Below are 12,605 nucleotides of genomic sequence, written 5' to 3'. Positions count from 1 at the left end.
TCTTCAGGCTTCAGCACTAAAGATCAAGAGGAAGAGTGAACTGATGAAAGAACATATTTTAAAACTACTGTGTGTAATACATGAATGGTAAATTGCTTTATCTTCAAAACTTTAAATTCTTTTTGCCTTGTTTTTTACATTAACTAAGCCACTCATATAAAAAGGATACATATAAAAATCTTTTAAAAACATGTGTAAATGTTCTGCGAGTGAGGTAAAAGGTTAAAAACAGTCAAACATGTAGAGCCTTCATGTTAAAACCCGAGCACAGACGCCAACAGGTACTATCAGCTGTCAGTGACAAAGGGGCGTTACCCTACCGTGTGTGATGATGTCACTACTACGCTGCTTCTTGCTATTGGTTCGAAAGCTTCCGGCTTCTTCTTCTGGAGAGAGAACCGCAGATGAAGGCAAACAAGAAGTCAGCGCTACAATGAGCAGATATTTTCATTAGACTGGGGGTAAAATTCACTTCGCTCACAGTTTTACCCTTTGCCTTAACGCTCCGCGTCTTACTTACCGTGTGGGATTAACGGAGCAGCTCGGCTGTCTGTCAGAGAGGATTACTCAACTCGAAGCGGACCGCAGCCATGATGGCGTCGAGCTACAACGCTAAGGAAGAGGACGGACACCACTCCGGCGCTTCGAGCGGCACTGGCGTTTCGAAAAATAAGAAACCGGACAACACGGCGTTCAAACAGCAGAGACTTCCAGCCTGGCAGCCCATCCTGACAGCAGGCAGTGTGCTGCCGGCTTTCTTCGTCATTGGGCTCATCTTCATCCCCATCGGCATCGGCCTGTATGTCACATCCAACAACATCAAAGAGTTTGAGGTACAGTCGCGCTCCTGTCCGCCTTTAACCGACTTTGGCTTCTTCTCGGCTCTTCTCCACAGCCCGGTGTAGCTACACACCATTTATACACACAGTAAACCTGCTGAAGTAGGTTCACTAAACAGGAATAAGTGGTTCTTCGATAAGTGACGTAGCTTCTTTACGTCACGCCAATGTTAACAATGTTGAGTGTAAAGATGAACAACATAGTGTTGAGTTTCAGTTTGAAGCGCATTCATTCGACGTTACTTTGAAGTGTGGTTGCCTTTAAGTTCCTACACACTTGTAATAAAGGTCGATATTAGATGGTAGAAACATCAGAGACATGGAGAGTCCCAGTACAACTTATTTAATATTAATGAGGCTAGAAAATGATCAGAATCACGGCTTGTATCAGTGTGGATGATCATAGTTTGGGCAGTGTGGTTCAACAGCACCACAAACCACAGCCTCTAAAGTGGATTTCGCATGGCTTCAAAACAGTATAAACAAAGCTGGACTAGAAGGTAAGAAACACAGGATGTGTCCGGGGTTCCTGCCTCACAGTGGGCCTTTGAGGGCTGCTGTGATCATCAGTGATTGCTGCCTGTGCACTAAACAAAGTGTTCCTGTATTTGATTCAAGTCTGTAACTTTTTCTAGTCATGTTGATGCACTGAATAAACAGGGCACTGAGTGTATTTCGACATCAGTTTATTTCCTCTTTGCTTCAGATCGACTACACTGGTGTGAGCAGTGACAGCCCGTGCTACAACTGTGCAAAGAACTTCACCTGGAACACCACAGAGCCCTGTGTCTGCACCGTCAACTTCACTTTGCACCAGCCGTTTGAGGTGAGCTCAGATCCTGCACCAGCTTCCAGTCATTTGGATTCAGTGAATAATGCATGCATTCACCTGCAGGACGGAGAGTGCTGCTTGTGCAATCCTAACAATAATTGTCCATTAAGATCTATTTTGAGTACAAGCAAAGAGCACTCAAGGTTTGTTTAGAGGCTGCTTTACTATTGATTGTTGTAGGTTTAAAATATGCTCTGCAGCTTTCAGAAAGCTTTATTGATTATTTATAAAAAGCTCTCAGTTGCTCGTCTGCACTCGTCTCATTTAACAGCATGCATTTGGCTTGTAAAATAGCATTTTTAAATTAAAATGTATGCATGCTTCTTTTCTGAGAAGCAGAAGGAAACCTGTATTTGTATTAAGTACACTGCATCCTGAACTGAGTGAATCACCTGAAGGTGAAGTATTTTTGTCAACAAAGTTATTCACATTCAACAGAAAATGGAATCATGTGCTCTTTCAGTTTAACAAACCTGATGAAGTGAGTTGTGTAGAAACGAACAGGAGCACTGAGCAGCAAAATAAATGAGCTGGACTTTAAATGTTTATTTCAGCGTTCTCCTCATACTGAAAACAAACGCTTATGAATTTGCAAGATTAATGATTTTCTGGAGTGTCGCTCTCTTGTCGTTTTGCAGCAGCGCTATTGCATTGTACCATGTTATTTTTATATTCCTTGTAGATTTCCAGCACCTGTTATTGTCTCTGGCTGGAGTAGGTATAAAATCAGGTTATTTAAAATTTACTTTAGGGCTTTTTAGTCCTCATTTAACAGACAGCAGAGAAAATGGGGAGAGAAAGCAGGAATGAAATAACTCAAATAAACGTGCACAGCCTTTGGTATATGGGTTGCTAACTCAACCAGGTGAGCTGTGGTGGTGCGCACAAAAAGCAATTTGTAAAACTGGCCTGATTGCTCGAAACAAAGATACACCGGTGCTGTAACGCTGTGGGAGAAACATCACTACCTGATCAAACACCACAACTTTTTATGAAGGCACAGATTGGCAAGAAGACTGATGTCCCACATTAGATAAAGCCCCTCTATGTTGTTAACCTTTTTACAAATGTATTATTTATTTTTAAATATGTGTGGATATCATTAGATTTGGTTTTATCTCCCAGTCCCCGTAACCAGTGAGTTAAAATGAATTTCCATCACTGTCCATCACTCCTCTCCGAAGGGGAATCTTTTCATCTTGATGATTTATGATGTTGATCATAGAGATTGTGTGTAAGACTGTCACAGAAAAGCTGCTCATTCATCCTAGTCGTTACTGATTCCTAATTCTGTCAGCGATGCCGTCTCTTCTCTCGTACAGAGCAATGTCTTCATGTACTACGGCTTGTCCAACTTCTACCAGAACCACAGACGCTATGTGAAGTCCAGGGATGATAGACAGCTGAACGGTGACCTGTCTGCTCTGACGGTATGCTGCTGTACTTTTTGTGCCTATACATAATTCAGAGAATCCAGTGAATGTTTCTTCCATCAGGTGAACATTATGTTCTTTTTCCAGGACCCCAGCAAGGAGTGTGAGCCGTACCGTAAGAGCGGAGATGTGTCCATTGCTCCGTGTGGGGCCATAGCTAACAGCCTTTTCAACGGTGAGCGTGTTGAACAACTTTACTTTCCCTCTCTCAGCTGTTTGGCTTAACTGGAGTCTTGTCTACAGTTTAAAACTGCTGTGTTAAAGCTTTGTAGAGCCTGATATCAGTACTGAACATACTGATTATGTGTTTCAGACACTCTGGTGTTGTACTACGTCGATTCCAACAACAGCATTTCTGAAATTCCTCTGGTGAAAAAAGGCATTGCGTGGTGGACGGACAAGCATGTGAAATTCAGGAATCCCGCTGGAAACAGCAACCTGACTTTAGCTTTCAAAGGTGACATCTGCACACAGTTCACAGGCCCCTCTAAGCTCGCAGGCTCGAGTTGCAATGACCAGCTGGGTTTTGTCTCCATCTCTCTCAGACACAGCGAAGCCGGTGAACTGGGCGAAGCCGGTGTACGAGCTGGACCCGTCGGATCCCGAAAACAACGGCTTTATCAATGAGGACTTCATCGTGTGGATGCGCACGGCTGCATTGCCCACCTTTCGGAAACTCTATCGCATCATCCAGAAGAAGTCTGGCGCCACCCCAACTCTCCCCAACGGGAATTATATGTTGAACATCACCTACAGTATCCTTTACATTCCAGTAATCTCATTACTAGAGTTAGACATGCTGCTTTGAACAGGCCAGCGTGAGTTTTGTCTTATAAAGCTTAACAGGTTAAAATAATTGTATCAAAAGTAATCTTAAATCATCCTCATGTCAGTCCTCAGTCTGTGCTCTGTGTTCCAGATCAGACGGTCTAAAGGGCTTTACTTGCAGTATCTCTGCTTTTTGATTAGCACACGGAGAAGCTTTTGATTCAAGAGTTGTGCAGACATAAATATTTTAAACACATCTACATATACTCAAGTAAGTATACACTCTGGGCCACTTAGTTAGGTACACCTAACAAAGTCAACTGCTTGTTGAGGCAAACACTGACTCAGCCAATCACAGGGCAGCATTTAGGATGCAGGAATGGTCGTGGTGGCCTGCCTGTTTTTTTTTGGGGGGGGGGTTTGTTTTGTTTTGTTTTGTTTTTTTCTCCTCTCAGGCCACAAATAGATTATTATTTTATATTCCTTTATGGCCACAGTGTATCCATCTTCTGTTGGCCCTTACAGCAGGATAACGCACCACGTCATAAAGTTGGTTCCTTGAATGTGATAAAGAGTTCAGTGCACTCAAACGGCCTCCAAAGTCAATGGATTTAAATCAATAGAGACACTTTTGGGATGTGGTGAAACAGGAGTTTCTCCTTATCTCCAAAATACCTTCAAAATCAAAATGTTCCCAGCACCTTGTTGAATCTGTGCCATTAAGCCTGTTGTGAAGACAACAGCCAGGTGTACCTAATGAAGTGTCCATTGAGTGTAAAGATATTTGAAAAGATCATTTTTCTGGTTTCTCGAATCTCAGTAGATTAAGGGTGTATCAGTTGTTCGTGTGTGTGTGTGCTCAGTCATTTCTCTTTAACCGCATGTAATCAGATTACCCCGTACTCAGTTTTGATGGTCGCAAGCGGATGATCCTGAGCACCATCTCCTGGATGGGAGGAAAGAACCCCTTCCTGGGCATCGCCTACATCACCGTGGGCTCCATCTGCTTCTTCCTGGGTGTGGTTCTGCTCATCATCCACCACAAATACGACAACCGCAACACCAGTGCGGATATCCCAAGCTAAATGGCGCATTCCACGCTCCGGCCTCTGCATGCACGAGTGCGTACACTGTACGAGGCTGTCGTGCGGTAGCGTCTCCAGTTTCTCATCAAAGCTGTGTTTAAGCGTAGCGAGGCGTCTCCGTGTGTCTCTGTGTATATAGCTTCAGGCCGATCTGCTGAGAATGTCTTTTTATATCTTCAGGTTTGCAGTCTTTTATTTATCTGAACATTATCAAAGTATCTGTTTCATTTTAGCAGTGCTTTGCGAATGGCTTAATTATTGAAGGATGTATGTAATTTTAGTGCAAGTTTTTGTCCCTATTATGTAAAGTTATATGTCCTGCTGATGAATGTACCGTAATACTTCATTGACATACCTCTGTGGGTTCTGAGATTACCTTGAATACTGAAGGTGACTATGATTGCTTGGATAAATACTGATATTCAACAGTCATAAAGCATTAATAAGAAGTAATAACAGAAATGTGCTTTTCTGCCCTCCACTGTGACCGAGGAGCCAGTCTTTTATTTATTATTCATAAAACTTACTTTATACAGTATTCCTAATTCAAAGGTGGTGTCTCTGGGTGGGTGGAGCACGAGAATTCTTAATTTATTGTTTGTTAGTGGTTCGGCCAGAGTGTGAAATCATCTGTGATTGGTTAACGTTGACCAAACGATATGCACTTTAAAAGTGTCCCGTTTGTTCGGTTCCCCCGTGTTTCGCCCTTCTGGACTGTTCTTGGTTTATTATGCTGTTAAAACTGTTTCAATTTGAGCTCCTTGGCTTTTTATAAGGTTTGTAGGGTCCAATTAAAGAACTTGGTCAATGTATCGCTGTCATTTGTGATTATAATGGTACAACTCACACTGCTACAGTTATCCATGCCACTGTGTTTAGTGGGGATATTGATGTGTTTTATTGGCATTTATTAACTTAATGAAATAAGGGAAAACAAACCCCTCAAGAATTTAATCACATAAAAAGTAGCACTTTATAATGATGTCACACTATTAAGTATTAGTAAGTGCTTAATTCATCATTTATATATCACTACTCCTTAGTATGTACTATTTTTAAATCCAGATATGAGCTAATGTTTCATTCATTATTTATAGATCATTACTCCTCCTTAGGATGTCATTTATCAATACAGATGTGTTATTGTTGCACCACACAGAGCTATCACTGCTGGTAACTATCATTAAAATATATCTTACTAATGCTTAATGGTGTGATGTTGTAAACTGCTACCAATAAAAGAAACTAAAGTAAAACCACCTTCTCGTCTACTTAAAGCCACACCTGTGTGGACGACACCACTTATCCAGCTAAGGAGGAGGTTGTGTATAACATCTCTTATACACTCTCCTACTCTTAATGCTTCTGTGCTCCTCTTACTGACCGCTCTGGATTCAGGCACGCCCGTCTTACCAGCTGATTACCATCATCAGAATGTTGAATGGAATCCGAGTGACTCAGACACTGAAATACATGACAAAAACTCCTGCGATCATCAATAACACACCACACTGATAATCTCTGTGAACTGTGGAAGGTTAGGCCAAATGAAGAGGTAACTTATGTTAAGAAGACTTTTATCTGCTGTATTTATCATTAAAAAAACCAGGTTTGTCAAAAGGCTCAAGCTAAACCTTTAAAAACGTAGATATGAAATACAGTAATTAGATTTACATTCATTCATGCCTAGTTAACGTTATATGAATTGTGGACTGTATATACCATTGAATTCATCTTTAAACTGAACTCACTGCAATGCACAGGGCTGACCAGCAGGTGTCACCATTTGGCTTTATCAGCCTTTAAGGGCCTAATCGTAGGTCCGGTGGTTCCCACAGACAGACTGAGATCACAGGAGAAAAACTCAAACATCTGGAAAGGTGATGATCTTTCAGCATTACTGTATGGATTTGGGGTGATTTGAAGTGAAGTTGTTTCTTGTCAGTTGACCAACGGTGCTGTTTTGTGCATCATTGTGATCACAAGACTCCTCCAGCAGTGTGGTGTCTTAAAGTTTATTATAAGTAAATCACGAGCAAATGTTTGCTTGAAATATTGTTTTTACTTTATGTGAATCTTTAGATGGAGGTACAGGATGGCAGGGTGTATTTCTCAGCAAGTTACATAAAATGAAAGTGTCTCTTTGGATTTCCAGGTTCTGGAGACAGAACCTTGACTTTTTTATAGCCTGGAGGATAAATATCTGCCTGCTGTATTACTGTAGAGGAGCTGGGGTTTTAGTAGTTATTCTTGTATGCTGCAGATAAAAAATCTTGCAAAGTCAACATTCAGATTGTGCCAGGCTTTGCTGATCTTCCATAATACTAGAAATCTGGAGCTCTTGTTAGCAAATAGCAAACCCTTGCTGCTAAATCCCAGAACAAGCACTGTTCCAGCGCATCATTTGATTGCTGCGGTTAACCAGAGTCGAGTTCTTTGCAAGCAAACTTTGAGCAAATTTCTCCCAACAAGAATGTCCAAATTATTTTTATATTATTTCTTTGGTTTTTTTAAAAGCACGAACACAGAAACTGAAGCCTTTGAAGCAATAATGTGCCTTCATTCCTCCCCCTCTTTGAACAGGAGGACAACAGCATGCCCATCATCATCTAAAGGGTGGGTCAAAGGACGCTCTGCTCCACAGAGCCACAATGAGTCTCACTGTGTTTGGTATGTCAGCTCTCGTCTGAGATTTGATGAGTCAGGCTAATTTCAGATGTCTCACTCTGTGTTTTGGATAAAACACGCCCGCGTCCCGACCCCAGTGTTTTAACCCAAACTGTCTTTTAAAGAAAAATGCCTGTAATTTGACGATGCATCATCGAGGCTGTTTGAAGTCTAGATTATTAACTTGTGTTGTATCTTGGTTACATCTGTGATTCTTGTTTGATCTCCTCACAGGGAATGGATATGTTGTAAATGAGCTGTTAGTGCTGTGATGCCCAGGAAGCCACGGTGAAACAAGATCGCCCTCCTGGGTGTTTGTCTCATGGTGTAACTCTGTAAAAGTTCAGAGTATCAGATGCTTGAAATCACTGCTTATTTATCATGCAGATAAAGGAATGTTGGTATTGTTAACTAAAACCTACAAAATCATTTATTCTACTTTGGGAAATATCCCAAGTATTTCCCAGTGGTATATTTTATTTAGAGCAGGGACGTTGAACTCCAGGCCTCGAGGGCTGGTGTCCTGCAGGTTTTAGATGTGTCCTTGATCCAACACAGCTGATTCAAATGGCTAAATGACCTCCTCAACATGTCTTGAAGTTCTCCAGAGGCCTGGTAATGAACTAATCATTTGATTCAGGTGTGCTGACCCAGGGTGAGATCTAAAACCTGCAGGAAACTGGCCTTCGAGGCCTGGAGTTCGACACCCCTGCTTTAGACTTATTTCCCAAGCCTGTATCTGCTGTCTGTCTCTAGTTTGACTACTAGAGGGCGCCATAAACCTTCGACTCTCAGTTTCAGGAGCAGCTGCTGCTCAAAATCCAGGGCTTCCCCAATAAAAGTCAACTAAACTCAGTCCTCTGTATTTTTAAAAAAAACTTGAAAGACAAACGGACTGATGTGATTTCGCTTTTGTTTCTTTAAGCATCTTGAGCGCATTATGGGGAGAATAACAACAAAAAAAGATTATTGTTTATAAATGAAAAAGTGAAGTTTTAATTTCAGCTGACATCTGTGTAAATAAGCTGAATAATGTTCCTCATTGCGCAAATAAGAAAGTTCCCCTCAGTGCGCTCTGCTCAAAGGTGCCCCTGCTGTTAAGTCACAATTGGGGCTGGAAACTCGTCGCCAGACCGAAGGAATGCTGGGAAAAATGTAATTTCCGAACACCCGGTCGGTCTTAGCGGGGGACATACATCAAGTGAAGGATGGCGCTTTCGTAAGAAGCCCATATGATGGTAAATTGAGAACTGGGAACTCCCCCCTTATTAAGTAGCCGATGGTGGAAAGATTCTTCCCACTTGGAAAGAGGCTTTCCCTTCTTGGACATCTGCTGGCGGAGCTTCCAGTAGCCAGAGAGAGAGGAAAGGGGTCCAGGAGCAGCTCCTGAAATTTCTTACTTTCCTGAGGGGGGAGGCTTCAAGCGGGCTGCGCTCACATTTGGTCCGTTCAGAATTTTGGGGGAACTTCAATAGGTGAGTAGACAAACTTTTATTTCTAACAATTAAGTTAAAAAGATCAACTTTTATTTTTCCGCACAAAATTTTGCTACAATATTTAAATTTTTATTCACAGTTTTTCACTTTAATGCGCTTTGATCACCAAACCAAGGTGAATGCTCAAAGCAAATTATAGAAGTTTGAAATGACTTGTTGATCTGAGATTAGGAGATTTTTAAGATAAGAGCTCGATTTTTTTGTTGAGCTGAACAGATTTAAATGCAGCCACTGTGAGAGGCAGGTAAGCCTGTTGTAACTTAGATTTAGCCTCGTAATATTTTATTTTTATGTGATCCAAGAGATCCATTTGGATCCAGAGCTGCAGTGTCCTCACATGTGCACCAGGCGGAGCGCACAGCCCGTGGTTAAGTTTAAAGAATCCGAGTTCAGCCTGAAGTGTCCCGTGTGAGGGCGGCTTATGAGTTTCTAATAATAAAGTAATGTCAAAAATGCAAATTAATCACACCCAAGTAAATCTGCAACAGGAAATGAATGCATTAAAAACAAACTTTTGTTTCTGTGATTTTTTTTCTTTTCCCAAGTTTGTGAAGATTTAGGGACGGATAGAGGAGTCAAATATTTTCCATTTCATATACATGAAAATTAATCATCACTGAGTAGTCCGTGATATCACAGACTTAGTGATATTATAAGGTCCTCAGTCTTCATCCCCGTAGGTCTTATATGAGCGAGAACCAGCGAGACTATGCTGGATGTAATGATCCGCACAGCAAGCTGCCAAAGTCAGCAAACAACTAGAAACACATCCATTTTCCAGTTTATGCACTGGAAAATCATAACTGAATTGCATGTGTTGGATATTTCTTTCATTCTCTCATTACTGAATAGCTGCAGAGCTTCATTCAGAGGTAAGAAAAAGCGCTCCCTCAGGCCATGGGAGTCAACTGAAGGTAGCAAGGTGTGGTTGGTTGTGTAAAGGAGTCTAGGTGGATCCAGCAGTTTTTGTGTCGGGACTGAAAGCGATGACTGACTAATTAAAGTTATTTATCTAGATTTATATTCAAAGAAACATGAACTGCGTGCACGCTGTCTAATTGTAAAGGCGAACGGGTCGCTCTCAGGTCATGCTTTAGACGCAGCTCTAAGTCACGGGTAAAGCTGATGCCTGGACACCACAGTGTAAAAGTGAGCTGAGATGTGCAAATGTCCTTTTTTTTATTGTTGTCTGCAGACTTATTGATGCGCTGCTGACCCTTTAGAGGCAAACATGAAGATAGGGCTGTCTCTGGCCACGGCTGCCATCCTGGCGGCCCTGTTATCCTCCATAGATGCTCAAGGTAAATACAAACCATCTGGCCTCACTCTCCCTACACACACTATTCAACTCTGTCCAGTCTTTATCTCCTCCTTTTCTATTTTTACCTCTCATCTCCACTCCTTATTGAAGCTACTGGAATTAATGTGAGTGATTCATCACAACCAAACATGAACTGTTTGTACTGACTGAATAAAGTTATTCTTATTTCATATGTATGATATGTTGACTATGTGACTGATTCCTTGATGTCTGTCATGCTTTTATTCCTCATTAGTGGCATATTTACCCAATTTATCTATCAGGACTCATTGTTTGCTTTGATGTGAACTCCAAATGAAAATCCCACACACTTGAAATTAAAGTGTAATTTAGGAGGTTTAAACCAATAATGCACGAGCAATTTTCTCATCCAGATTTGGCACATGTGAGAAACCGTGCACACTAAAGTTTATTTCATTTCCAGTTTCTAAGTGAATGTATTAAACAGCAGGGCACAAGTATAACAAAAGGCATTTTGTGGTTAATGTTTCCCTATAAATGTTTTAGCACAGTTTTTGCTTTTTCAGTTTTACACTTTTTCCAAAGCAAAAATGGGACGATGGCCCCGAACCGGGTAGTTAAGCACTGATGAATCTGGCTTACATAAATGTTATCATCATTACACTAAAGGTGCAGAAAGATCCCCAAAACATATGCAAATTTCTTTTGCAGTGATTCTAACAGCTGTTAAAACAGTAGGTTATTGTGCATGACAGCAACAGCACAAAAGATAAAGTAGAATACAGTCATTTCAGTTTTAATAATAAGTAGAAATATGAAAAGTGTATCAAGTGCTCAATTTACAGAAGCAGCGTCCTACTGGAGTAGAGTCATTTGGTGGACAGCAGTGGATCTGTGCAAGAAAAATGCAAGTGATTAAAACTCGAGTGTCGGGCTTTTTCCTTTCCAACACTGATTTCACGCTTCTACGTTACAGTTTCAGTAGAAGCTAAATGATTTTGCTCCACATGTCACATGATGTAAAACGTCACCAATGGTTAGGAATTGGTTGTAGCAGCAGTAGTTCTGACAGAAAATGACTTAATGTAATTACATATTCAAACATCTCAGTCCAAAATAATGACAAATCTAGAGAGGTGGTATGAAATCCTGCTCTCGCACGGCAGAGGAGTCTGCGCTCGGGTATCTCCGCTAACCGAGTGGAAAGATGAAATAGGAGAATAGCCAATTAATCCTCAGACAGCACAAAGACAAAGAGCCTTTCTCGAGCTTCTTTGCGGGCATTTGTGAAAATGCTGAGTTGCAGGACATATGGAAAGTTAATATGCAGTAATGTTTAATGTCAGCACAGGCTGTGGAATTACTTTGGCATCTGTCCTGCCTCTTTGGGAGAGTCAGTGTTCTTTCCTCCTCTTCTTGGTCTCTCCTATTGGCAGCAGCTCAAGTCAGGATAGCTGGTTGGCTGGCTGACTGCTGGAGACTGAGGTAACACAACGGGAGCCAGATTCTGGCCCCTGGAGGACAGAAGTGTCCTTTATTATGAGCTGATGGGACAGACGTCCATATAACAAACACAACCGCAAAGTCCAAATAACCTACCCGAGATTATTTTGACAAAACCACCTTTGTTCCTCAGCTACATTTTTTTAGAGCAGACAGACATGCGGTGAAAGGAATTGTAGCAAATCAAAACAAGATGCTCAGACAAGCTCGCCATGAACAAACGTGGGAGCGGCAGGCGCATCCTGCAGCTGAATTTTCCATCCATCGTCCACGCTGTGCTACTCACTACCCCTCCCCCAACTCATCCACACCCAAGTACCAACACATACTATACACCCGTACCGTTTTGGTGTTGGAGATGAGTACTCGTGGAGAAATCAGGGGCAACATGGTCCACCGGGGCTCCTTGAGTTGAGATGCCAGGTTGGTGATCCTCCAGTGCCAGTTTTTAAATATTTGGTGGGCTCCTCTTTGTCATCTGCCTGTGCACTCAGTGTGTCCCAAGCTATGGCTTCCTCCTCATAGTATATTTTACAATGATATTCTTGCCGCCCACGGCACTCTTATGAAGCATGCACCCAGTACTGCATGCCGTGGCATCTCATGCATGTTCGCATCCCTGCCACTACACGGATAAACGAGGACCTGCACCAGAGGACCACGTAAGATGTGTTGTGCTAACCTCATGAGCCTCACGAAA

General features: G+C 41.8%; 2 protein-coding genes across 6 annotated transcripts in view; both read left to right on the top strand.

Annotated features, from left to right (window-relative positions):
- Window positions 1-367: 367 nt before the first annotated feature.
- On the top strand, window positions 368-5,769 carry LOC116330589 (cell cycle control protein 50A-like). Its single transcript, XM_031752960.2, has 7 exons — window positions 368-833; window positions 1,546-1,665; window positions 2,994-3,101; window positions 3,192-3,279; window positions 3,418-3,561; window positions 3,650-3,859; window positions 4,764-5,769. Exons 1-7 carry the CDS (start codon window positions 591-593, stop codon window positions 4,955-4,957), a joined length of 1,107 nt encoding a protein of 368 aa, XP_031608820.1. The 5' UTR covers window positions 368-590; the 3' UTR covers window positions 4,958-5,769.
- A 3,143-nt stretch (window positions 5,770-8,912) lies between these two features.
- col12a1a (collagen, type XII, alpha 1a) overlaps window positions 8,913-12,605 on the top strand; it is a 47,238-nt gene continuing 43,545 nt past the window's right edge. For 3 of the 5 annotated variants that reach the window (XM_031752956.2, XM_039603304.1, XM_039603306.1), the window contains exons 1-2: window positions 8,913-9,099; window positions 10,316-10,421. In XM_031752956.2, the coding sequence (XP_031608816.1) occupies window positions 10,352-10,421 (70 nt within the window). In that variant the 5' untranslated portion in view covers window positions 8,913-9,099; window positions 10,316-10,351. Of the gene's footprint in view, window positions 9,100-10,315; window positions 10,422-12,306; window positions 12,329-12,605 lie in introns of those variants that run through there. The other 2 variants (XM_031752957.2, XM_039603305.1) reach the window with 2 other exon arrangements.

The sequence above is a fragment of the Oreochromis aureus genome, linkage group 19, assembly GCF_013358895.1.
Source record: "Oreochromis aureus strain Israel breed Guangdong linkage group 19, ZZ_aureus, whole genome shotgun sequence".
NCBI lineage: Eukaryota > Metazoa > Chordata > Actinopteri > Cichliformes > Cichlidae > Oreochromis > Oreochromis aureus.
Note: the sequence above shows the minus strand (reverse complement) of the source record. Positions and strands in the feature narration are given on the sequence as shown.

What these genes read in the sequence shown, in the direction of transcription:
- LOC116330589 (XM_031752960.2), top strand. Translation starts at nt 591, where the DNA reads ATGATGGCGTCGAGCTACAACGCTAAGGAAGAGGACGGACACCACTCC. An exon ending in CCTGACTTTAGCTTTCAAAG is followed by an intron (nt 3,562 to 3,649) that starts GTGACATCTGCA and finishes CATCTCTCTCAG; the next exon opens with ACACAGCGAAGCCGGTGAAC. An exon ending in TATGTTGAACATCACCTACA is followed by an intron (nt 3,860 to 4,763) that starts GTATCCTTTACA and finishes GCATGTAATCAG; the next exon opens with ATTACCCCGTACTCAGTTTT.